This window comes from Falco rusticolus, chromosome 13, assembly GCF_015220075.1.
Source record: "Falco rusticolus isolate bFalRus1 chromosome 13, bFalRus1.pri, whole genome shotgun sequence".
In the NCBI taxonomy this organism is placed as follows: domain Eukaryota; kingdom Metazoa; phylum Chordata; class Aves; order Falconiformes; family Falconidae; genus Falco; species Falco rusticolus.
In genome coordinates, this window is record NC_051199.1 from 2,197,977 (window position 1) to 2,224,312 (window position 26,336).

Consider the following 26,336-nt stretch of genomic DNA (forward strand, 5'->3'; position numbering starts at 1 on the left):
GCCCAGCCATTCCCATTCCCAGTGACAGGCGCCCAGCCATTCCCATTCCCAGCGCCAGGAGCCCGGCCATTCCCAGTCCCAGCACCAGGCACCCAGCCATTCCCATTCCCAACACCAGGAGCCCAGCCATTCCCATTCCCAGCGCCAGGCACCCAGCCATTCCCATTCCCAGTGACAGGAGCCCAGCCATTCCCAGCGCCAGGAGCCCAGCCATTCCCATTCCCAACACCAGCCACCCAGCCATTCCCAGTCCCAGCACTAGGCACCCAGCCATTCCCAGTGAAAGGAGCCCACCCATTCCCATTCCCAGCGCCAGGCGCCCAGCCATTCCCATTCCCAGTGCCAGGCGCCCAGCCATTCCCAGTCCCAACACCAGGCACCCAGCCATTCCCATTCCCAGCGCCAGGAGCCCAGCCATTCCCAGTCCCAACACCAGGCACCCAGCCATTCCCATTCCCAGCGCCAGGAGCCCAGCCATTCCCAGTGCCAGGAGCCCAGCCATTCCCAGTCCCAGCGCCAGGAGCCCAGCCATTCCCACTCCCAGTGCCAGGCGCCCAGCCATTCCCATTCCCAGCGCCAGGAGCCCAGCCATTCCCAGTGACAGGAGCCCAGCCATTCCCATTCCCAGCGCCAGGCGCCCAGCCATTCCCATTCCCAGCGCCAGGCGCCCAGCCATTCCCATTCCCAGCGCCAGGAGCCCAGCCATTCCCAGTGACAGGAGCCCACCCATTCCCATTCCCAGCACCAGACGCCCAGCCATTCCCATTCCCAGCGCCAGGAGCCCAGCCATTCCCAGTCCCAGCACCAGGAGCCCAGCCATTCCCAGTCCCAGAGCCAGGCGCCCAGCCATTCCCATTCCCAGCGCCAGGAGCCCAGCCATTCCCAGTGACAGGAGCCCAGCCATTCCCAGTCCCAGCGCCAGGCACCCAGCCATTCCCATTCCCAGCGCCAGGAGCCCAGCCATTCCCAGTCCCAGCGCCAGGAGCCCAGCCATTCCCATTCCCAGCGCCAGGAGCCCAGCCATTCCCAGTGCCTGGAGCCCAGCCATTCCCAGTCCCAGCACCAGGCACCCAGCCATTCCCATTCCCAACACCAGGCACCCAGCCATTCCCAGTGACAGGAGCCCAGCCATTCCCATTCCCAACACCAGGCACCCAGCCATTCCCAGTGACAGGAGCCCACCCATTCCCAGTCCCAGCACCAGGCACCCAGCCATTCCCATTCCCAACACCAGGCACCCAGCCATTCCCAGTGACAGGAGCCCAGCCATTCCCATTCCCAGCACCAGGCACCCAGCCATTCCCATTCCCAGTGCCAGGAGCCCAGCCATTCCCATTCCCAGCGCCAGGAGCCCAGCCATTCCCAACACCAGGCACCCAGCCATTCCCATTCCCAGTGCCAGGAGCCCAGCCATTCCCATTCCCAGTGCCAGGCACCCAGCCATTCCCAGTCCCAACACCAGGAGCCCAGCCATTCCCAACACCAGGCACCCAGCCATTCCCATTCCCAGCGCCAGGCACCCAGCCATTCCCATTCCCAGTTCCTTGAGCCCAGCCATTCCCAACACCAGGCACCCAGCCATTCCCATTCCCAGCACCAGGCACCCAGCCATTCCCATTCCCAACACCAGGAGCCCAGCCATTCCCAACACCAGGCACCCAGCCATTCCCATTCCCAGCGCCAGGCACCCAGCCATTCCCATTCCCAGTGACAGGAGCCCAGCCATTCCCAGCGCCAGGAGCCCAGCCATTCCCATTCCCAACACCAGCCACCCAGCCATTCCCAGTCCCAGCACTAGGCACCCAGCCATTCCCAGTGAAAGGAGCCCACCCATTCCCATTCCCAGCGCCAGGCGCCCAGCCATTCCCATTCCCAGTGCCAGGCGCCCAGCCATTCCCAGTCCCAACACCAGGCACCCAGCCATTCCCATTCCCAGCGCCAGGAGCCCAGCCATTCCCAGTCCCAACACCAGGCACCCAGCCATTCCCATTCCCAGCGCCAGGAGCCCAGCCATTCCCAGTGCCAGGAGCCCAGCCATTCCCAGTCGCAGCACCAGGAGCCCAGCCATTCCCAGTCCCAGTGCCAGGCGCCCAGCCATTCCCATTCCCAGCGCCAGGAGCCCAGCCATTCCCAGTCCCAGCACCAGGAGCCCAGCCATTCCCATTCCCAGCGCCAGACGCCCAGCCATTCCCATTCCCAGCGCCAGGAGCCCAGCCATTCCCATTCCCAACACCAGGCACCCAGCCATTCCCAGTCCCAGCACCAGGAGCCCAGCCATTCCCAGTCCCAGTGCCAGGCGCCCAGCCATTCCCATTCCCAGCGCCAGGAGCCCAGCCATTCCCAGTGACAGGAGCCCAGCCATTCCCAGTCCCAGCGCCAGGCACCCAGCCATTCCCATTCCCAGCGCCAGGAGCCCAGCCATTCCCAGTCCCAGCGCCAGGCACCCAGCCATTCCCATTCCCAGCGCCAGGAGCCCAGCCATTCCCAGTGCCTGGAGCCCAGCCATTCCCAGTCCCAGCACCAGGCACCCAGCCATTCCCAGTGACAGGAGCCCAGCCATTCCCATTCCCAACACCAGGCACCCAGCCATTCCCAGTGCCTGGAGCCCAGCCATTCCCAGTCCCAGCACCAGGCACCCAGCCATTCCCATTCCCAACACCAGGCACCCAGCCATTCCCAGTGACAGGAGCCCAGCCATTCCCATTCCCAGCGCCAGGCACCCAGCCATTCCCATTCCCAACACCAGGCACCCAGCCATTCCCAGTGACAGGAGCCCAGCCATTCCCATTCCCAGCGCCAGGAGCCCAGCCATTCCCATTCCCAGCACCAGGCACCCAGCCATTCCCATTCCCAACACCAGGAGCCCAGCCATTCCCAGCGCCAGGCACCCAGCCATTCCCATTCCCAGTTCCTTGAGCCCAGCCATTCCCACCGCCCCGGGCTACGGGGGGCAGCAAATACAAAACCTGATACTTTTCTTTGTACCACTTGCTCTACAGGTGGGGACGGGCCTTTTTCTGTGCCCTGCACCTTTCCCAACCACGTCGGCGTGGCAAGTGGTGCGGCTGTGGTTTGGTACAGCTACGCCTGGCAAGGCCCGCAACCATTGCCCTGCCCCCCATCCCCCGCGAAAAAGCCCCCCCCATCCAGCCCTTCGCCCCAGCAGCACGGCTCTGGCTGCCCCGGGAGAGGGGGCGGCCGGGGGGAACCCAACCCCCAAACTCAGCTTGGCTGTGACCAACTCGAGGCACTCGAAAGAAAGCAACGGATAACAAGCTCAGGCTCGTTAGCTGGATATATTTCACTTTTTTTCGTCTGTTTTTGTTGCTGGGTTGGTTTTTCACAGAACACTCCACAGTAGAGGAAAAGTTGCAGCCCGGGGGTCCGGCGCTGGCCCTGGCCCCTCACCCAGCACACGGCACACGCCGGGGCCACGCTGCTCTGTCCCTCCTCTTGCCCGTCAGGTTTCACCGCTTTCAGTTATTGGGCTTCTTTTTCTTTCTACCCTCTTTTTTTTTTTTTTTTTTTTTTTTTTTAATGTTTGGGGGTGGGTTTTGTGGGTGTTTGGGGTTTTTTTTCTTTTTTTTTTTTTCTTTTTAAACATTTCTCAAGCTTTCTCTGAAGGAACGGCCACTGGCTCTCAGCTAGCAGAAGGAGACTACAGAAGAGCTCTGGGACACGTGGGATGGTTTCCTTCTCCTGCCTCACAGCTGACTTGGTCAAGATCGTTTTCCAACTTGTTTTTTATTAAAAAAATAAAAAAATGCTCCAACTATCAGTTTTACAAGGCATACAAAATCTCTAAAAGGGAGACACAAGCGCAAGGTGCTGAGGTACGAAAACCTGAGGTAGTTTTTGTGTGTGTGTGTGTATGCGTGTGTCATGGGGGTATGTGTGTTTTGTTTTATTTTTTTTTTAAATTTTGCTGGTTTTTCCAGCCCTGGGCTGATAACCTCTCATCAATCTGCTGGGTTCTCCCCCTCCCCACATTGTCCCCTCCTCTCCCTGCAGCGGGGACCCGTCCCCTGAGCTCCCTGCTCAGGGATGCGGGTGCCAAGCGCGGCGGGGCGGGCGGTGATGGGAGAGGGGGGGGTACGGACAGACAGACAGACAGACAGACAGCCGGAGAGGGGGACAGGAGGGATGCAAACCCCAGCTCTGGACTCTGTGAAGCAAAGAGGAAAGGGTGTGTGAAAGAGATTCCTCTTTTAGGAGACGGTATCCCTTCTGTTGGCTCATACAGGCACTGCTCTTCTCAAAGCCCTTAAGAAATCACTTTTGAACACTCATTTAATATTTTCTTTTTCTTCCCCTGCTGGCAATCCTACATCTCTGCTCTACTGTGCATTAGAGAACCAATGGACTAGCTCCTTTCCTTAAAACTCTAGAAAAGCCTGCTTTTGCTAAAAACAACCATCCCCCTCCCCCGACCCCTTTGAAATTAAAAAAAGAATTAAAAAAAAAAAAAATTCTTACGAAACTTAAAAATCAGCGTTAGTTTCATTATCGATATATTAATTCTAAAAATCGAGGAGCGCTGTGCGCTGCAGCCCCCCACGCCGGGCAAGCTCCCCTCGCCGTGCCTGGATGAAACAGGTGGCTTTTAGGAAATTAAAAATAAAAATATCTCTCTGCCTATGTTAGTCCAACTAAAGGGATAGCGTCAGGAAGCGACGGAGTAAGGGGGAGGCTGCGGGATGGAGAGAGCCCTCCCCGTACCCCTCCGCTGCACATCCTCGCAGCGCCCTGGCCACGGGGTGGGGGGGCTCGGGGGGGTCTTTGGTTTGCTCCCCTGACCTGCTGGGGGGTCCGGCGACGGCAGCGGCGGGGTTACATTCATCGGGCGGTGCTGGCCGGCACGGCGGGAGCCTCACTTGCTGTGCTGCGAGGCTGGGGCTCCCTGAGAGTGTTTCTGTTCCTGCTGCTTCACCTGCTGTACGATTTCCCTGATCTTGCGCTGTGCAGTCTTCGGTGGGATCGAGAAGTGGGCGTCAGGGTGGGCACCGCGCGCAGCCGCTCCCCCCAGCCACAACAGCATCTTGCCGCTCATCGCCCTCCAACTTTTAATAGCAGGGGACAAGCATGCAGTAATTAAGGATATGCTAACGAAGGAGCCATTCTGCTCCCGCACAGCTGCGGGTGGAGCACTGCCGGGTTTTAACGGGCTGCTTCTGTCACTCCTCCAGAGCCTGGGGTTTGGCTGCTGCCACCCTGCTCAAGCACCCTCAAGAAGGGATGCGGGACCTTCCTGCTGGCACTGACGCCAGAGAGGAGCAGATTCACACCCCGGGCATCTAAGACACCATCAAGCCAGCCTTTAAATCTAATGCTTGCACAGCTGGGAAGAGCTGCCAGAACCCCTTAGTGCATCCCGGGTGCACAGGAACCATGCGGAACAGAGCTGCAGGATGCCCAGGCAGCGCTGTGCTCGGCAGCTTTCCTTGGTGGGTTAAACTGGTTGGGAATATTGGAAAGGCCACAGCCAAACCTTACCTGACTGGCAAAAAAATGCCCAATGATTTTAACGATGACCTCCTCGTTCTCGTCTGGGGTTTGGTCTCGCGGCACAATCACTTCTGCACTAGTTAAATTTTGCAGTTCGTTTACCTGGAGCAAATGACAGATCCCAAGGTTTGGTTGTGGAAGAGCCAAAATCCTCCCCTGCTGGTGTCAGCCCTGGCTCCGAGCCCGCGCACAGCACCAGGCTGCATGGGGCGCACCCTGTCCCCCTCCCTGGGACAGTCACCACCCAGTGAGAGCCACCACCAGGACACGGGGCTGGGGTCAAGGCCTTGCCGCAGTCACCGAGCACCTGGGCTTTGCCCCCCAGGGCGGGCAGGGGCGATGGGTGATGCCCAGCTCTGCAGTCCTGGGGCAGAGGGGAGCATCCCCACACCCCCCACCTACCGTCTTGCCACCTTTGCCTATCACGCGGCCGGCAGCGAAGGAAGGCACCTTGATGTGGGCTTCAAGCTTCACTTCTTCTTTCGGGTTAAAGAAGTTTTCCTCTTTCAGCTTCCCAAATATTCGCCCCTGGGCCTGGAGAGCGAGACACAAGGGAAGTGAAACCATCGGGCAGCAGTTCTGGCAGTGCCTCTGTGCCCTCCGTCCCTAGGGGCGATGATGTACCGATGTCTGGCAGCATCAAAACCACGGTACCGAGCAAACAGCCCCCCAGCACTCAGAGGGAGACAGAGCCAGGCTGGCAGCACAGCAGCGACCAAAGGGATGCTCTCGATTGTCCCTCAGCCGCCCCCACCCCGCGGCCAGCGCACCTTGAACTGAGCCTCGGGCGGCCCCGTGATGATGACCATCCGCTCGCTGGCATCGGGACCTTCTGCTGGGGCGATCTGCGGGGGGACGGGGGAGGAGGAGTGTGAGCAGGGCCCCGCTGTGGCAAGACCTCCCCCCGTGCTGGATGTCCCCCCATGCAGGAGCATCCCCCTACATCGGGGCATCCCCTTCCACCCAAGCATGGGTGATAACCAGTGTCACAGGACTGTGTACTAATGTGGGGAGCAGCATCGCTCCCCGATGGCTCCCGTTCACTGCCCTCAGCAGTAGGAAGGGGAAACAAGGCGCAAACCTGGGGCCAGCCCCGCAGCACCCTGCTCACCTTGATGGAGGCACCAGCAAACCGTGCCAGCTGCTTGATATGCTGCCCCTTCTTCCCGATGATGGCCCCCACCGCCTGCGTCGGGATGAACAAGTTCACAACCTCCTGCTCCGGCAGCTGGCAGGGGCACAGAAGAGCAAGACGGTCAGGGGACCAGCTGGACTGGGGTGGGGGTTGCCCCCCCTGCCAGCACCCCAGGGCAGCGGCTGCCCCCCGGCCACACGCCCACCCTCCCACGGTGCCCGAGCAAAGGTCTCACGGAGGGAGGTGCCGGGGCACTCACGGGGTGCTGATGGGGGAAGGCGCCAGCTGGGGTGGCTCCGTACAGACCCGAAAGGTATGCAGAGCTCTAGGGCAGGAGAGAAAACAAGGGTCAGTGACATTCCCAACGTGCCAGGCCCCTTCCTGGCCGCCCCCAGCCTGACATGGAGCAGCGTGCCACCATGAGCCTGGCAGGGACACGGGGACAACCCTTCAGCCCCCTGGAACTCCCCCCGGGGAGCGCAGGTGCACAGCGGGGCGAGCTGCAGCGCGGCTCCTGCGTGAGCACAGCGAGGCTGCGAGGTGGATGGGGGCTCCCAGTTACCCCCAGCCCCTCCCTGCTACTATTTTTTTGGCTGTGTCCTACTACTGTTTACAGCAGAAAACTGGCCTCTACGGCCTTTCAGAGCATCCACAACCCTGGAAAGCCAAAACCCTGCTGCAAAACCCTGCAGAGAAGGTGGGGGTTTGGTGAGAACCAAGCGAAATGTCTGGTTTGGCTCCAATTTCCACCACCGTTTCCCTTCTCCAGTTCCAAGAGAAGAAAAAGCCAAGGCTGAAGATGTTCTCCCAAGACCGGGGCTGGGGACAGGGAGAAAGCCGTGGGTCTCTCCACGGCACAAAGGGGTGCATCCCAGCAACCCAACTCAACTCCGCTTCAACTCTTCAGTGTCTCAAATACATCAACGTTTCTCCTGGCAGCAGACACAACTCTCTCCCGCTCTGGATGCAAGCGCAACCAGTTGCTACCTGCAAACCACGGTTATTTGGGTGGAGAGGACCCAGTTCCCCTGCCCACAGCTGACGTGGCTCTTGCTCCCAGCCCTCTACTTAAACCTGCTGCGCTGAGGTTTGCGCTCTCCCTCGCACCGAGATCATGCTCCCTGTGCCCACCCTCTGCTCCTGGCCACAGGCTGCTCCACGTCTCCTATACCATCGTGTCCTCTCCTGCCCAGCTGGTCCTTGTGGCCAGCGTGGGCACTGAACCTCCCCAGCTCCCCCCGTTCACTGTGAGGCTCCTTCCTCATCTTCCATCCTCGCCAGGTCTCTAGAGCTCCAAGAGCTGAAGCTCCAGCCACCGGTCCCAGGTCCTGCTGAGGACATGATCAGAAGTGACCACTCTGAGGTGTGAAAACACGAAGTACTTGAGGGGAAGGAGCTGCCATAGAGCCAGGCTGGTTCCTGTTAGGTATTTTTTTGGCAGCTCCTCGGTTTACTATAGAAAAACAACGATGGCAGAAGCAACTGCTCCTCTTGGCCTCGCCAGGATGGCTTTAAAAAGGCCACACAGACGCCGCCCGTGAGGAGACCTGCCTGGCTCCGCTCCATCACGCCAGCAAACGTTCCAGCAGACCCTTCCCAAAGGCTGCGCTCACTGGGGTGGTGGATGCAGGAGCAGCCCGCCCCTCCCCCACCGGGCTGGCAGTGCAGGCAGACCGAGGGGCCCTCGGTGCCTCCGCGGCCATCGCACCCACCACGCTCGTCCAGCCCTCTGCAACGCCAGCCTGGCACTCACCGTTCTCCTCCGACCGCTCTGCTGCTGGCGTCGCCAGGAAAAGAAAACAGCACAAGTAAATTAACCCGCGTGCCGGTCGCCGTGCAGCCAAAGCATCCCAGCAGGAGTATTTAGAGACTAACGGAGACTGACCACAGAGCCTGGTCACCCTGAGGATGTTCTCCAGCTGCCAGCAGGTTGGGGATGGACCTTCTGCCTCAGCACTATGGCCGGCGTGTCTTCCTGACACTGGACCACGCTGCCAGCGTGTGACCTCAGTGGTTTTAAAACTGCCTCCCAGGCTTGCTTTGCCCCAGGTCTCGCAGCCACAGCATCCCAAGGAAGAGGAAACCCCTTGCCTATGAACTCAGGTGACGACTGGCACCCAACAACTACAACCCTTTGGGCGTAGGGCAGGGATCAATGCTGATGGCGCTGGTTGCTCAGGGTGGGCTGCTCATCCCCCTTCACCCTACACTCCACGTGCCCTGTGACGATGCTGGTGGGTTCAGGTGGCCACCAAGAACAGACCCACAGGGCACAACCCAGTCCACACCATCCCAATCCAGCAGTGGGTTTGGGGTCAGGACAGAAGACCACCTGTGTGCGTTTTCCATGCTGGCATCAGCACAGATTGCCCCCAGCCACCTTCAGACACCGGCAACCTTGGGACACAGACGGTCCTTAAACACAGGTTAAACCCAGCTCAGCCCACGGGGATGCAGCTGATCTTCCCAGGGAGCTAAATCCAAGGAGCGACGAGCCACATTCATTCACTGCCTTCTCCACTTTGCTACTGCAATGAGCATCTTCCCCAAACGGCCAAGAGCCAGAGCTCTTGTTCAAGGCTCCCCATGAGATGGCACCTACAGCCACCGTGTCCACCCAAACTCAAGAGCTACAGCAGCAGAGTCCAGCGACCACTCTGCCCCCGAGAACGCGTCCCCCGCACCCCAGAACTTCTTGCACTTACTGCAAACGGGTGGCACGGGGTGGCCGCTGCAGCCCCTCGGGCGCCTGGGGTGGATGGGAGCATGGACAGCCCCGTCGAGAAGATGCCCAAAGCACTGAGGTTCAGACCTGGGATCAGGTTGGCTTGTTGCTGGGAAAGCAAAGACGTGGAGAAACGTGTAAAAGGCAGAGCGGGGTTCCCACCACAGTGTGGACACAACGGGTGAAGGCCTGCCGCCAGCCCTCGCCGTAACAGACCGGCTGCCCCCCAGTTGTCTCCCAGCCGCCTCAGCACGGCCCTGAAGCGGCGGCATCCCAGGCGGGAGGGCTGGGAGCTTACATTGACGGCCACCACGTCGTTCTCGTAGGCCTCGCGCAGCTTCTTCATGATTTCCACTTCGGCATTGGAGCACGCCTCCGTGCTGCCCTTCACCGTGATGGTCCGCTCAGGGTTATAAATGGTTAAATCCTGCAAGCTACCCCACAGATACATCCAGAGGCACGGTTACATTTTTTTCCCCGGTTAAAAAATGAAAAAAAAACCCCAAAACACTGGAAAACTAAACTCGCCCAGAGACAGCAGGGGACCACACGCCCTCTTCCCTGCCCAAGCCCACCATCCACCTGGGATGAGGAACACCCACCCGGGATGAGGAACGTGCATGAGAGGATGCAACTGCTGTTTTCTGGCTCCTCCGCTGCCCGTACCGTGCTGGGTAGAAGGGGATGGCTTGGTGTTCACCACGACTTACGGGGAGATGGTGATCTTCGTGCCTGTGTCCTGCTCGATCTTCTTGAGGTTGCGGCCCTCCTTGCCGATCAACCTCCCCACCAAACTGTTGTGTGCTAGGATTTTCAAGGGAATCTCTTCTGCTCTAAAACGGGATTAAAAAATAAAATCTAAATTTCCACCTGGCCAAGAAACCAATTTCCAGCAACGGGCACTAACGATGGGGTGGAAGGAGCAGAAGAACCACCACCGTTTCCCCCACTGTATCTCCCCATCTTCATATAGATCCATAGTGAGGATACATCAGGCTCTAGCCCTATATATAGAACAACATATAGAGAGCACAAAAGTGTCCTCGGGGACTTCCCCAGCCTAGAGGCACACCTGTATTTCACGGGGGTTTTTGTTCTCCAAGTTTGCCTACATGCTCTCTGGATCCCACCCCAGCTTCTGGTCTCTACAGCACTGTCAACCCCACCACGGAGAAGTCACGAAGCTCTCAGTCATTCACTGACCCATGACTCCATCCTGAAACTCCCAATGCCAGCCATTCCCCCGGGGGGTGGCAGGTGACAGAAGACGGCTGCTTCTCCACCGATGGCCGAATTTACCTCTCGTCCACCAAACCTGCCCTTTTTGCTGAGCCAAGGGGCACTTACGATTTAGTTTCATCCGCCTCCTTCTGCATGATATCAAGGATCATGCGACAGGCTTCGGAACACCCCTCTGGCGTGGCATGGATGGTGATGGGCTTTTCAGCGGCGCCAGCGTTCTCCTTCCGATGGATGTCAACCCTACAGTGAAACAATCAGCAGAGAGGAGCCCCCTGAGATGTGTCTGGCATGTCACGAAGGCTTTCCAGAGCTCAGAGCTGAGCCCGCTGTCGGCAGAAAAGCTCATTTCAACACCTGCGCAAGCTCTGGGGGGAACCTGGGTCTTGCTGACATACATCTACCATCACCGGGTCTCATGCAAGCCCAGGCAGTGTCTCACTTCGGTTGGCTTAGATCAGATTTGAGCTACGTTCACCTTTACGACCTGAAGTCTGCCCAGGAGCTGAGGGATCTCAAGCAACGTCAAACAATGCATCAAGAGGGGACGGAACCAATCCTCAACTGGCCAAAGCCCTGTGCAACCTGTCTGTCATCTCTGATGCCAGCCTGCCTGGAGCAGGAGCCTGGATTAGAGGTCTCCAGAGGTCCCTTCCAACCTCAACCTCTCTCCGCACAACACCCGAGGCTGCCCAGCAACTTGCCACAACCATTGCGTGTTGTTTGGGACAGAGAGACAACTTACCCATAGGCAGCGTGTGTCACGACACGGGGCCACACGTCAACAACAGCGCTCGTACTCACGCCCTTCCGCGGGAGACCAGAAAGCTCTCCCTTGCGCACCGGCAGGCACCGCGCTCTAGCTCCTCTGGTCCTCCCCTCAGCTCATGGCGGGGAGGAGGCACGTGCCTCCAGCTCGCTCCTCACCGCTCAACCGTACCTGGCAAAGCCCTGAGAGAGAGGGAGAGAGGAAAGCAGGGTAGGAGACTCCCACACGTCAACCACGCGTCTTGGAGAACAGGGGTAAGCGACTGTTCTATCTTCTCCACACGAGTCCGCGCGCTCTTCCCACCGGAGGATGATGCTGTGCAGCCGTCCTGGCATTGGACACCACCTCGGTGTCCCCATCACTGCTTCAGCAAGGGCCAGGCTGGCCCACATCTTCTGAGAAGATGCAGTAGCGGCCGCTCAGCCACTCAGTGGATGCCACCAGTGCTCAGCTCCAACACGGTGCCCTCCAGCCATGACTCTGTTTTCACAAGAGGTCCCCATCCTGACCGGGATCATTCAGGGGTGCTGCTGTGCATGCAAGGCCAAGGGTCGTGGTGGAAAGTCACCCCTAACCAGCACATTTGGATGCTGCAGGGTCACAGTGGGTTTGCACAGCTCAGCTCTTCCAGGAGCTCAAGAGACAGTGTGTAGGAACAAGGACGCTTCATCTACAGGTAGAAGGGAAGCACGTGGGTGAACCTTCCCTGAGATAAGGCGGGAGCCCTTGAACCAGCTTCAGAAGGGACCTCAGGGTGGCTTCATCTGAGCACCGAAGGTGGAATGAAGACAGAGTCTGATCCCTTTTGCAGGCCACATCTCTCCAGATCTCCTGTGGCTTCAGCTAGAGCTGCTCAGGCAGGAGACTGGTCCTACTTGGACTGTGCAATGAGGTGCTGGAGGCATGGCCACCGCCGAGCTCCCCCTGCCCTTTGGTTACGTCTACAGCACCGTGACCCAGCTGCATGCTGTGTGACGCCCTCCAAGGCGCTCCCAGCTGTGGAGCTCCATCAGCTTGACTTGGAGGACCTGCTCCTTCAGAGGCAGCACCCAGCAGATGCAGGGACACCCGCTGCCACCCCCTCCACCAGGGAGAAGGTAAACGCATCACGACATGCCACGAGAGGCGATGACAGGCCCATGCTCCAGAGCGGTGCCACAACATCGCACCGCATTGAAGCTCCCAGCTGGGGGGAACCGATGAGGGATCCATGGCTGCCCCAACAAATCCCACAGACAGGAGTCAGGTAGCTTCTTGAACCCAGGAGCAGTAGAGGCTGGTGGAGATGAGGCATGCAGCTGAGACTTTGTACCAAAGAAGGGCCAAGAGCCATGGATGGGCTGAATGGACGCACCAATGTGATGAGTACCCTGGACAAGCCCAGGAGAGGAACACAGGCCAGGTTTCTGGCTGATCACCAACCCATCCCAAACCTGGACGTGTAGGTGCAAGCTCAGTTTGCAGAAGACGGGGCGCCAGGAAGGGGCCGCTGCACTTGGGCAGGTTCCACCCTGAAGAGCTGGAGGGTGGAGGAGAGCTTTGGGCTTTCCAGCATGTCCCACTGCTGCACAGCTCCATTCCAACAGGAGGATGGAGAAGGAGACCCTCAACTCCCTCATCCCATCAGCAGCTGTGCATGGGACCCTGGGGTGCTGCAGGCAGGGGAGACAACAGGGACAGGGCAGGTTTTCCCCTGGTGCAGCAGGAAAAAAACTCCAAAACACCTTATGGGGGGCTGGGAACGCTTCAGAGCGGTGGCCGTGAGGGACAGCCCTCTCAAGGTGGACACTATGGTCTGCATGTAGGGTTATCCTGGCTCCATGGCTGCTTGGTAGCAATGGTCCTCTTCTTATCAAGTTACAAGGGCTGCGGCTGCTGTGGAAGGTTGTCTGGGAGGTGAGCTCTTGGTCTGGACACCTCTTCAGCCAAGGAAGAAGATGGCTCAACCTAGAGACAGTTTTGTCCCCTGGAGCTCAGGAGCATCTCTAGGCACTTCTAGCATCTTCTCTAGGGGAAGAGAGGGGCAAAGTCCTATGTGACCAGAGGAATCCAGGACCCAGCGTCACTCTGAGCAGGAGCAGGGGCTGGGCAACAGGATGTCACCAGCACCCTCGTCCCCAGGATTGTCACACCTCTGGGTGAGCGTGGCCCGAGCAGGGGCAGAGCAGCCGGCTGGCACCCCAGACTGAAGGCAATGGTCTCCTGCGACTGCCCAGGCCGGGTGCATGAGGTCCCCCTTGCCCAAGGCTGGAGCAGAGGTGGTGGCCCACCACGGCACATGGCCTCCTTGGGCAGGGCAGGAGAAGTGAGCGCATGGAGCATGGCCTTCCTCCACAGCACCAGGTCTCCAGGGCAGGCTCAGGGACACAGCCCACAAGGAGGGACAGCTCAGTGGCAGGAACTGCCCCAGGCAGCAGCGTTTGGCCTCGTGGTCAGAAGAAACCGGCGGCTGGTGCCGGCCACCTTCCTTGCCAAGCTCAGGGCTGGCAAAGGGCCACCTTCCAGCCTTGGGTGGCAAGGACACAGCTACACCTGCTGCTCATCACACCAGGGGACTCACCTGGTGAAGAAGGGCTTCTGGCCAACCAGGACCAGCTCACAGCTACTAGGTGGCCACATCCTAGGGCTAGCCAGGCTCAAAATGCTCCTCGCCCTACCACCTGCCCCCTTTCCGTACAAACCTCTTCCCACAAACCCAGTACTGGGGTTCGGTTTGCTGGGCTGCGGAGTGGCGCGTCTTCCTACCTCCTGCTCAAGCAGACACGCTATTACCAAATCATTTGCCTCTAAAAGCTTCTCTGAGAACTAGGATGCCCTGGAGGATGTTCTGGTAAAGGAGTCCTATGTCCTGTGGGATCACTGGGTTCAGGATGATGAGCATGGGAGAAGACAGCTTTGGGTTAAACACAAACAAATCCAGGCAGGAGCAAACCATGCAGGAAAACCATGCAGAAAATCAAGAGGCGAAATCAATGTGAACATCGACAAGAGAAACATGGAAAACTTTGGCAAGACAGTCCCCCCCTTCCCTTTTTTGGGGTTTGTTTTTTTTTTTCTTTCTTCAAAAATAAACATACTAGAAGGCAACAAAAGGCTTCAAACAGTTACCAAAAACCCGTCCTCCTCAGGGCAGCGCTCCCAGTGCCCCTCTCCCCCCCAACAGCCCACACAGGGCTCTGCAGGATGAGCGAACCCCGAGCGCGAGGACCGCCCAGGCACCGACCGCTGCACCTCGGATCCCCCTTCAGCGCTGTACCCCCAAACTTGCCGTTTCTCCCTAAAACCTTGGCCCCAGCCATTCTTGGGATTAGGCTTTAGAAACTCACTACCGGCCTTTCGGAACGTGCATCCCCCTCTTGGCACTACCCAGACCAGCCTGGCCAGCAGGAACGGTTCAGGACGTGGGCTCTGCCACCACCCCACAAAGGCTGCACCCCAAGAAAACAGCACTGGCTGGCACCCAGAAGCCCTGAGCGCATGGAGGACCCATGCCAGGGACCTACAGCACCCTACGGAAGGAAACAAAACCATTCGAGGTACTTACTTGGACTGGGTTTGCTTAGTAAGGTTCTTTATGGTCAAGCCCTCCTTTCCTATGATCGCACCAACAAACTGCGTGGGCACCAGCATCCGCAGTGGGAAATCGAGCTGTTTGGGCTGCGAGGAGCCCCCTGGGGAGGAGCCCCGCTCCCTGGAAGAGTGGCCCCCACGACGGGATCGCTGCGGGGGCGGAGGGGAGCTCACCTCTTCATCCGGGATGTAGGAAATCTTGAAGGAATAGTTCTCAAACTGGTGGTCACTCAGCTTCTCAATTGCTCTGCAAGGTAGGGAGATGTGGAAGGTGGGGAGGGGCTCTCCGGGGACGGGCAGCCCCCCCAGCACTTGCCCTTGTAGACCGTGGTCCCTCCCCAGTCTGGAGAAGGTGGCCGCGGGAAGCCAAATCCCCCCGCTTTCCCCGTGCGGAGCAAACCCCACAGGTGGGACGGCGCCAGGGCTGGCACAGGGCTTGTGCCCCCAGCAGAGGTGGGACGCCAGCCTGGGGATCTGCCCCTTCACCTGGGGAAAGCGCTGGCCAGGAGCTATCACATAGCGCGGAAACAGCCTCGTGGGCTTTTTGGACATGGAAAAGGTGATGAGAGGGGCTCCGAGCAAGAGCTGGCACTCCATGGAGAAGGACGTGGCACAGGATACCCTTCCAGCGGGAACCCCAACTCCCTTTCCAGTTTGGTGAGGCTGGGCATGCACCACCCGGACCTTCCCGTCACCCCAAGCCCCTCCTCAGCAGTGGGATGCTCAACCACGAGTCTGCCAGGACTGCTGGGAGCGGCGACAGCATCAGCCACGCTTCTTCCCTCCGCTACCGCGTCTCGCTCTGGCTGTTCGTAGGCAGGTGTACGACCCCGCCACTGCCAGCAGCTGCACCCAGCGAGGACCTCTGCAGCTTCACCGTCCCCTTCCAAAACCAGCACAGCACCCCGCTGGCTGAGCTCTCCGCCGAGGTCTTCCCTTCACCTCTTCCCAACGCAACCGTGCTCTAAATCACACACACAGACCCACGAACCACCCTGGCCTTTCCTCCCATCACTCGTTTCTGTGCCAAGCTGCTGAACACCACCTAAGACAGGCATCAGTCCAGCTGGATGCGACCCATCACAGCATCTTCTCTTCACGAAGCCTCATACCTCAGAGCGTCAAGCACTGCCGTGTCGGTGAGACTCTGTCTTCCTTTTTTCTTGCCACCCATCCCAAGACACAGCAGCTCATGGCACGTTTACCTGTGGTCCGTGGCACCTTCGAGGCTGGAGCACACCCAGCATGGCCACCCCAACAGAGCCAAGGAAGACTCTCCTCTGGCCTCCTGGACCAGCAGATCATTCTTCCCATCTCTGTCACCACAAGGCCAACCTGGTGATGGGTCAACTCAGATGGAAAGTTGCCGGAAAGTCCATCAGCAAACGGATTCTTGGCAAAGGGTCTTCCTTGCGTGGGGTCTGCCTGGCTCTTGGTCATACCAAAAATACCCTGGCCACCAAGTGTGAGATGTGCTCACCACTTCCTCGCAGCTAACTTAGGACTGGTGTCCAGCACAGGGCTAAAGTCTCTACAAGCCTGTAACAAAGCGTTTAGCTTGAAACAGCCCTTGCATTTCTGAAATAACCCCCAATTTGTTTGGTTTTTTCCTCTGCTGGCTACAATAAATCTTCAACCATGTCTTCACACAGCCCCACTGCACTGATGCACAGGCTCATCGGGTTCTTCCGTCCTTTTCAAGTTTTTCTTGACAGGTGGCTTTTCTTCATGTGTGCGTCTGCACAACATGCAGGTGACCTACCCTCCGCTGCTCTCCCTCCCCTGCAGAGCCCGGCCATGGACCCCCGGCTCCCTCCCACCCTCTAACTAGTTATTCGGCCACCCAAAGGCCCTCTCTTGTCTACGGCCGACGCACTCTGACAGCCTTTTACGTGTCGACCAGATGGTGTCTCTTGACTCCAGGAAGCAGGAGACAACAGTCTCTGCTTTTTGGTCTCCAACTTGAACCTTCCCCACATGGCAGAGGGTACTCAAGTCTCCCATCACCACAGAGTTTCTTCACCATCTCTCCCACTTCCTTCACCATATGCCACCTCTCCAGCAGCTTGGGCTGGGTGGTTGGACTGGTGATTAATCCAGTACATTCCCAGTTTAGGTCTGGACTTCTAGCCTGGGAAGATGACTCCTTGACCCACTGCTTATCTGACCCAACCCTCAGCTTCCTAGAGCGCTTTGCTCCCTCAAGACAAGGCCAGCGGGACCCTGCAAAGAACCTCGTAGGAAGGACAGTGTCCAAAGGCAAGATGGCACATCACAATGCCCCTTGGGGACAAGAGAAGGCACAGGGGAAGAGGGGACAACCACAGGGCTGATGGCTCCAGGCTGGTCCAGCCATGCCTGTGCATGTATGGTGGGGCACCATGAGAAACCATCTCCCATGTGAAGGAAGAAGGCAGGAGACCACCCAGTGGTGGGATGAAGAGAAGACTGCTGGCAGAAGACACGGAAGATGACACAGCTCAAGACAAACCTAATACCTGCCTGCTGTACCTCGAGAAGATACACAGACAGCCCTTAAGGCACCTGAAGCTTACACTGTAAGAGCTCCAAAACAAGCCAAGGAGGCTCAGAGAGGAGACAAAAAGAAGCCTGGAAGATACCTGGGATTCCTCGGGAGAAGTTCAGGTGGTGTGAAACTATGGACAAAACAAAGCAAAACCCACTTACACTTTTGCTTCTTCTTTAGTTGCATACGTTACGTTGACAACAGCTGTTTCTGTGTCTGTGTTGACTGGGGGAAAATCAAGAGAAGGAGCGTTAGAGCAGGGAGGAGAGAGACATCACCGCTGCTCCCGGCCCCCCCGTACCTGTCCTGTGGGGGATGGCCCCGACCGCCACCTACACTTTTGCACCGCTGTATTTTCCCCCAGCACGAGGAGTGGGCTGGTCTGGCAAAGGACTGGGAGGTGCCAAGGCTGGACCCTGCCACCCCTGCCAGGGGGGACGCACAGCCGGACATCACCAATCCACCAGCAGACCCCAAACAACACCCGGCTGGTTTTCACTTGCACGGAGAATTGGGATTTTAATTTGCCGGCAACCAGAAGCCCCAGGGGATGGAGGACCGACAGCCCGTGCCGTCCCACCAGCGGACAGGTGGCCCCATCACTGCCAGCAGGGCTTGTGTCCATAGGGAAAACCACTTTAGCCCAGTACCGAAGACTGGGAAAACTAGGGTTCACCCCAGCAGGTGTTGTCCAGCATGGGGAGAGCTGGGGAACAGTGCTGGGGCTTTCACACAGATGAGGACCATGCTGGACCACCTCACCTTGCTCTACGTTCTCCACCGTCCCATACTGAGCTAAGAGGCCATCCAGCACCTGGGGGAGAGAGCACAAACAGGGCAAGTGAGGCAGGCAGGAGGGTCTGCCCGACAGGCACGGAGGGGCAGGGAAGAGCCTGCTGCACCCGCAGACACCCTCCGAAGCGCCAGCGTCACCCAACCGCTTACATGCCTTCCCCCATCTGCCTCCCGTCACCCCCACTCCCCAGCTCCGGAACCCACAAGCAGGTGGGGGGAGATGGAGCCCAGTTCACGCTCAGCCTCCCTCCTGGTTTTACTGGGGAAGGTAAATGGTGGCCAGCATGCGGAGCACACGCTCCCGCGGCACAGCTCGCGGTGCTCGGCAGGGCTGATGGAGGAGGAGGAGAACGGGATGCGTTTGGGATCGTCCGCTTCTTACCTCCCACTGCAGGTGGGGGGGGATATTTCGGATCTGGATCTTCCTGCTCCTGCAAAGACAAAGCCAGGGTTAGGGCCTGCCGGCACGCCGCCGCAGGAGGGGAAAGGCCTCCTGGGGACCCGGCGGTGCTGGGGAGAACCTGCCAAAGCATCCCGCTCCCCCACGCCCCCCTGGAGCAGCCCAGCCCCGGGGAAAGCCACTTCTCCCAGCCTTGCCCGGTCACCACGCACCGAGGCCGAAGCTGTCTCCAGAACACTCCATGCTCTCGCCGGCGGCTGAGTTTCCAAGGAAACCTCCTGAAACAGCCTCTGCAGAGCCACGGCCACACAGGGATGGCTGGGACACGTGCACTGAGCGCACTGCCCCGGGCCACCTGGCTGGGTGGGGACGGGACCCCCAAGAGCCGCCATGGCCAGCCCTGCTACGCCTTGAGGGGGGCTCTCAAAAAGCGCATCCTGCCAATGTCCACCACCTCCCAGCAACGCGGGGCTGCTTTCCGTGGGGAAACCTACACACATATCCTGGGAGGCCTGCCCTTGGAGATGGCCAGCGTGCCTGACCTTGCCTGGTTGCACCCCCGACCTTGCCTGGTTGCACCCCCAATGTCGCCACGGCACAGCCTCAGGCGCGGATGCGCAGGAACCATTGCAGAGGCCTCCCAAGAGGTAACAGCCACCAAGTGCCTCCCCATCCTGGCTGCAAGATGACGTGTTTGGGCAAGTGGGGTGTTCGGAGACACCCAAGTCCACGGAGAATCCAGCCACGCCGTGAACTCGCGCACTGTCCACCCAGATCAGCATCCCTAACCCTGCCCGTAGTCCCTCAGCTCCAGCCAAAGCAGCGCCCTGCTCCCACCTGGCCCAGCTCGAAGCTCCATCAGAGCAGAGCCAGACCACCTCTCCCAGCACCAGGGCTACGTTTTGTGACCGAGCCACCCCGTGGCACACGCACACAGCCGGGTTTCAGGAGCTGACCGGCAGCTGGAAGCCACCTTGGCAAAGCTTTGCCCTGCCTTGGGACAAGCTCAGGGAGGACACCCGGCAGGCATGGCACCACCAGCCTGAAGGCAAGCAGCCACCGGCAGCCCCAGCCGATGGCCAGCAACAGCCAGGGGCTTTGGGCCAAATCCTACAGGAGTGGTGAGAGGAGCTCTGCTCACCTGCAACCCATCAACATCCCAACACCCTGGTCCCACCAGCAGCCTTCCAACAGCTGGCAAATGGCTCCAAACTTTGGCCCAAGCAGCGAGGATGGCCCCTGCACCCTCTGCTCGTCACACAGGTGCGCCCCAAGCCCCTGCAAACAATTTTGGCAGCTAAAAAGTTTCTCAGGTCTTTTGGGGCCAGTCACTGGGGACTGGGAGGAAATGTGGGGCACGGCAAGAACCAGAGGACGGGCTGGCTTTCACGCAGAGCCCACCACAGCCCGGGCTGGCGGGAGCCGTGCATCGCAGTGCTGGGGGCTGGTGAGCTCCAGACACGACCTTTCTGCCTCCACAGTGGCAGCACGCTCCGCTTGCTCCCAGTTTAACAGCACAGGGCAACGGGAACCTTGGGACGGGCAGCCATCTGCCTTGGGAAGCAGGAATTGGGGGTGCAGCACGAGCAGCGTGACTCTGAGGATGCTGGTGGATACGTGCAGCGATCCGGGGCGCCTGCCCCCACGAGCGAGAAAGGGGCAGCAGGGAAAGGACGTGCCCTGCGATGTGGGGGATTATTTTATTTTAAAATTAGACACATTAAAACTAGACAGCCACGGGAGTATGTTTTCTGCTCCCCACGTATATTTATAGATGCACACACGAATAGATGCTGGTGGCTTCTCCTGGCAGAGCAAGTGGTTTGCACGAGGATTTCCTCTCCCCTAATTAAGCATCTCATTGATGACTAGCACTTAATAATAAGGAAAGAAAAGATGGGCTGCCCATGGGGACACAAAAGGGCTTGTACATTTATTCTGAGCCTTAATGTTATCAGCATTTTAGGTTTAAAAACAAGGGGGTGGGGAAAACCCAGAGCCCAGCCCAGGAGAAGGACCATGGTCACACAAAGCAGCTGAAGCCACCGAGGAGCCTCGTATCTCGTGGTGCTGCTCACGCAGGTATGGCCAGCAGTGCGACCAGCGACAGACAACAAACCCTGCACTCGCACCCAGCCCAGGAGGTGGCCCCAATAAAACCCTGCAGGGGGTTGACAGACCTTCCCCCAGGGATCCAGGGATCCTGCGTACGGCCATCCCTGCTGACCGGTCACCTCCCTGCCCTGGCCAAGAACCCTGCCCGGCTCGCAGGGATGGCTCTGCCTATCAGAAGAAATCGGTCACTGCAAAAAAGTGGGGAAGCCAGAGCTGGGGGAAATGGTGCTCTCCTGCAGCGCTACCAAACCCCTCTCCTCCAGCAGCCACCGGCTCATGTCCCAAGCTGCCACCCAGGATTTCAAGGCTGTGCATGCAGCTGTAAGATCCTTGCGAGGCAAGGAGGAAGACTCATCCCATCCCACCCAACGCCACCCCTGGCCAGAAATGAGGCGGTGAGGAGGACCGGGACCAAGGGGGACCATGGCAATGACCATCCTGCACTACTTGCCAACAGCCAAAACCCCTCTCCTGCCCATCCCTGCCACCTGCCCAGGGCTGACGCCGCACCCAGTACTAACGCTCTGCAGGGCCCACTCCACAAAACAGGAATGTTTCATTTATAAAAACACACTAACATTTCCCAGAGGGGTGATTAAGACACCCAAGTCCACTCCTGAGCGGTGCTGTGCTGAGCTCCTGGGGCACTGCTCCTGCCTGCTCCAAGAGATGCATCCTGCCCCTGCGCCGAGCGGTGACACGCTGCCAGGCTGCCCCAGCGAGCCCCAGCCCAGGTGCCAGCAAGGCGCAAACCATCGGCACCCGAAAGCTCTCCGGGAAAAAGCCCTTCCCAGCTGCATGAGCCCAACCGAAGCCCAGGACCGGCCTCTCCCGCTGGCAGAGTGCCCCACATGCTGCCCTGTTGGTCCTGCCACCTTCCAGCCCCAAAACAGGGCGGGCGGCACCATCACCTGCCGTATCCCGAGATGCCAGCGCTCAGCTGCAAGCCATGGCTCCAGCCATCCGCCCCCCCAGCCTGGCGACCACCTGTGCCCACGGGATGCCACAGGCTGGACCACGCAGAAGCCACTCTCCTTTTGGGGTTCACCTGGCTCGGCTCAGCCCGTCACCAAAGCCCAGCAGCACGGGGGACATGGGGCATTCTGAAGCAGCTCATCCAAGCACAAGCGGCCCGCTGGCCAGGCGTGGTCCCCTCGCCAGCGTGTTGGCAGCCGCTCTAGAAACGCCTCTGCCTTGAACTGAACCGCACCGGGGCTGTCGCCTCCCGCACCTCGGCCAAGGGAGATGCCAGGGCAGCCCCGGTCCCCCGAGGAGCTGCCTCATCCCCTCCGTGCCGCTCGCCCACCTCCCGACACACCCAAGGAGAAGGACCACAGCGAGGCGGTGTATAACCCCACCTCCCAGGGGACACTACAGCACATTCCCACTTCCCAGCATCCATCCAGGCTGATGCAGAGCACCTAAAGCTACCCAAATAGCGCTCAAGGCTTCACCCCCACCACCTGGCGAGTCTCCCAGTTGCTCATTATCACTGCTCAGCATTTAAAAGAAGGTTATTACTCCTACTGGGTGTATTTTTAATAGCTCTCGTAATTCCCTACCTGGTCAAAGCCGTGCTGGACCACGCGTGGTCATAGCTGACGGAGTGATGGATGTGTATCCAGGGCCATCATCTATTATTCCCAGGGCTGGGGTACGGACCATGCGTGGTCCTCATGGGACAGGGCAGCAGAGCTCAAGGCCACCCTCCTCCAACACCACTCCTGAGAGGACTCTGGAGCAGAGAATTCGTTTTGATTTTCCTCACTCCTCCCAAAACCTGGGAGACTGGGGACTGATTTCAGCATGCGCACACAGCCCCCAGCGCACGACCGCATGATGAAGGCAGCAGCCACGGTTCACCCAACCTGTTTTGCAGCAGACTGGTAGGAATTTAAGAAAAAAATAATAAATCACAATGACCAGTAACTACAGGTACAACGTTTGTGAAAAAATACTTCATTGTGTGGCGCGAGCAGCCGTAGCAAGCTGCCCTGGGACAACCACCCTCCTGCTCCTCCCTACCCCTACACCCACCAGCCATCTCGGTGCCCAGTCCAGGACAAAATGCCCAGTGGCAATTGAGCATCACCTGCAAGTGCTAAAGAAAATCAGACTTATATAGGTTCCCCTGATTTTTTGCCCTTCTAAATTCAATCAAAATCAGTCCTGATTGCTAGCGGCTACTCTGGCTCGAGGAAGAACCACCTCCTCCACCCCAGAGCTGGGTTTTGGGTACCGCATGCCGGCTGGCACCGCACGCAGGGCGAAGGGGCCGGCGTTCTAAGCGAGCGAGGCTGCAAGCTGGGTTCACGAAATAATCCACGACGGAGCTGTGCTATATTTTGTGCATCCATTAGACCGAAATTGCAAGGCCAACATCACAACCCTGCAGGGAAAGGGGATGGAAAACCGACAGCCACCAGCATCACCGGCTGATGTCCACAAACGAGAGCTTCACATGCCAGATTACCCGTACTTGCTGAAATCAACCAATAAAACAGGAAGATGCCTTAAAACTTGCAGTTTATTCCCCAGAATCAGGTGGACTGGTTTTCTTTGGCACATCTCTCCCCCTTCCAGCAGCTCAGGTAGGCAGCAGAACTCGCACGGCTCCGTAGCCACCCATAGCTCCCAAGGAAATAACACGTAACAGCACTCCCCCCCCAAATCCAGGGATGCAGAACAAGAAAAATAAGAATGTGATGGAGCTGTGAAATGGAAACAACAAGCCACCAGGCCCCCTGCTCAACCTCCACGAGCCCACCCTGCATCTGCTCATGCCTCCCCTGCCCCATCAGGCTGCAGCTCCATGGACCACCCCCCGGTCCCCCGTGTCCCCCCCTGCCCCCGGTCTCCTGCCCCCGAGGGCCCTCCCCTCCCAGAGGCACTGGGGAACCATAAAATCAATTTCACTGACCTGGCTTCAATGCAAGCCGTACAGTGGTATGTAAGGGTGGCTTCACCACTGTTTGCCCTAAAAAATGAAGATTTTTTCTAGTCCAGCTTTGCAATATCTCACTATAATAAAGCCATAAAGGGAATTTATCACCTTCCACCTCAGATCAGTACTGAGGGCAGAGAAAACACTGTCTGGCAGCTCCTGCTTTCAATAAAAATCAGTTTTCAACAGAACTGGGGGAAAAAAAACAGGGGTGAAACGTGCTGGAAACGAACCATCTCCCCGGCAGCCCTGCCTGCTTCATGAAATATTTTTCCCAGGCAAGAAAACATACAAAACATGACGCTCGTCATCAGGTAGGGACTAAACTCAGCCCCACCTGAATTTTTCAGACCCAGCAACCCAGAGCCTGAGACTGACACGGTCCCTGAACCAGGCAGGGAAGGTGGCGGTGGTTGGGTTTGCGTCTCTCAATTATTCCATATATTTTTTTGGTCTATCGGGGTTGTCCTCAACAAGTTTTGCTCTCATCCAACCCAACCCAGCAGCGGATCTTAACAAGCAACGGCACTGTCAGCGCTGGGCTGGATAAGCATTAAAGAGCTGCCCCAGTTTCAACCAGTTGCCAAGAGCATCGCAGATGCGTCTGCTCCAGTTCTCCTCCCAGCCCAGGGGCTTTGCCTTGACACTCTTAAGGAATTAAAATCCGTTCACGTTAAAGCCCAGTCCTCTTCTGCAGGACAAACAACCTGCTGAGGGATGGAGCGGGGGGGCAGCAAGGACAGCACGTGATTGATACATCCCCGTGAGCTGGGGATGTATTAACAATAGGGATGAATGGGAAATAACGTCCCATCTGTCACAGCTTTTCAAGATTAAGGGGGGGGGGGGGCAGGGGGGAAGAGGAGGGAAAAAAAGGAAAAGAGGAGGGAAAAAAAAAAGAAAAAAGGGAGGGGGGAGAAAAAGTGGGGGAAGGGAGGGTAGAAAAGAAAAAAAGAGGGAGGGAAAAGGAAAATAAGGGGGAGAGGAGGGGAAAAATAACACACACACACACACCCCCGCACCCCCATTCAGTATCGGGATGAAGGGGAACACCAAGCCCTGTGTGGGAGCAGGGCTGCCAGCCCCGCTGTGCCGGGCAGGGGGGCACACACAGCGCTGCTGCAAGGGGGGCTCAACCACACCAGGCTCCCAGCCCCTGCCACCCGAAGCCACCCCCCCAGCCCCAGCACCCACCTCTCCCTGGGGAGTGCCAGCGAGCTGGGCTAAGCAGGGCATCAATGTGATACCCAACGGGGCAAAAAGGCAAGTTCACACAACTGGAGGAACTATACATTGATAAAAATAGGTAACTCATGACATTCACGTATCATCTTCCTTTCGGCTCTGGCCTCTCCCTAGTGCCTTCACACCCAGGCAGGCTTGACGGCGGTACCAAGAAGTGCCCCAGCAGGCTGCAGCATGGCCTCGGTCAGCCTCTTGCATCATCTGTACCCACGCACTGTCCTGCATCCCTGATAGCACCCCGCTCCCATCCCTGCAACCCCAGTGACATCCTGCCCCCATCCCTGATGGCAACCCGCTCCCATCCCTGCATCCCTGATGCCATCCTGCTCCTATCCCTGATGCCGTCCTGCTCCCGTCCCCGCATCCCTGATGCCAGCACCCGGCTCCCATCCCCGCATCCCTGATGCCAGCACCCCGCTCCCATCCCCAGCTCCTGGCGGGCAGCGAAGAACCAAGCAAAAAGGCAGCTAAAGAAAAATAAAGCAAGTCAGCTGCCACCAGCGCCCAGCTGACCCACACCTGAACAGACAGAATAAAACCAGCAATGGCATCACACCCAGCCGCGACAAGCACCAGGGTCAGCCTAGGAAAGGGGCAGCCCCCCCAGGGCCTTCTCCCAGCCAGCTCCACAGGGAACAGCACCCACGGAACCCTGCCACCCACCCAGCAGACACCACGAGGGGGGTTCCCCACGCCTGATGCCACCAGCATCGCCCTGGCAATATCATTTTTGTGTGTGTATACACACTATATATATATAAAAAAAATAAAATATATATAAGTATTGTTTTAATATATATAAACATACATTGAAAAGTATCTTTTATACATATATACTTTTACTACCTACATATTAAAATACCTTTAAAAGCACATATAGTATCTTATATGTAGTATCTTTATATATATTTAGTATCTTTATTTTTACATAAAAGATACTAAATGCTTTAAAAACTAAACCACCCATTATTACTTTATATAAATATGAAAGACCCTGAAATACATTAAACAGCTATAGTTAAGACCCGGAGCAGGACGGCGAGCAGCCCCACTTTCAGCACTCCGCATCCCCCTCCAGCCTGGCGTAACCCAGCACTCACCACACACAAGAAAATCCCCAGCAAGTTTAATTCCCTTGGCAAAGCGAAGCAAACCCTCCCCACGCTGCGGCCCGAGAAAAATCTCTTCTTGCCCTTTAGGTTTCTCTAATTATTTTTTTTTTTTAAATTAGACACATTAAAACTAGACAGCCACGGGAGTATGTTTTCTGCTCCCCACGTATATTTATAGATGCACACACAAATAGATGCTGGTGGCTTCTCCTGGCAGAGCAAATGGTTTGCACGAGGATTTCCTCTCCCCTAATT

The 26,336-nt window shown here is 58.0% G+C and overlaps 1 protein-coding gene across 5 annotated transcripts in view; it reads right to left on the minus strand.

Annotated features, from left to right (window-relative positions):
• IGF2BP2 (insulin like growth factor 2 mRNA binding protein 2) overlaps positions 1 to 26,336 on the minus strand; it is a 33,537-nt gene that overhangs the window by 3,220 nt on the left and 3,981 nt on the right. Inside the window, exons 3-18 of one of the 5 annotated variants that reach the window (XR_005107321.1) lie at positions 18,648 to 18,696; positions 18,233 to 18,284; positions 17,632 to 17,695; positions 14,918 to 15,190; positions 10,713 to 10,847; positions 10,076 to 10,198; positions 9,664 to 9,799; positions 9,346 to 9,474; positions 8,394 to 8,417; positions 6,900 to 6,965; positions 6,617 to 6,733; positions 6,276 to 6,350; positions 5,908 to 6,039; positions 5,494 to 5,607; positions 4,798 to 4,966; positions 3,278 to 4,165 (exon numbers count right to left, since the gene is read on the minus strand). Coding sequence is in view for 3 of the 5 variants with exons in the window: in XM_037407413.1 (XP_037263310.1) it covers positions 4,871 to 4,966; positions 5,494 to 5,607; positions 5,908 to 6,039; positions 6,276 to 6,350; positions 6,617 to 6,733; positions 6,900 to 6,965; positions 8,394 to 8,417; positions 9,346 to 9,474; positions 9,664 to 9,799; positions 10,076 to 10,198; positions 10,713 to 10,847; positions 14,918 to 15,190; positions 17,632 to 17,695; positions 18,233 to 18,284; positions 18,648 to 18,696 (1,585 nt within the window). In the remaining 2 variants the exon portion in view is untranslated. Of the gene's footprint in view, positions 1 to 3,277; positions 4,967 to 5,493; positions 5,608 to 5,907; positions 6,040 to 6,275; positions 6,351 to 6,616; positions 6,734 to 6,899; positions 6,966 to 8,393; positions 8,418 to 9,345; positions 9,475 to 9,663; positions 9,800 to 10,075; positions 10,199 to 10,712; positions 10,848 to 14,917; positions 15,191 to 17,631; positions 17,696 to 18,232; positions 18,285 to 18,647; positions 18,697 to 26,336 lie in introns of those variants that run through there. The other 4 variants (XR_005107322.1, XM_037407414.1, XM_037407413.1 and 1 more) reach the window with 4 other exon arrangements.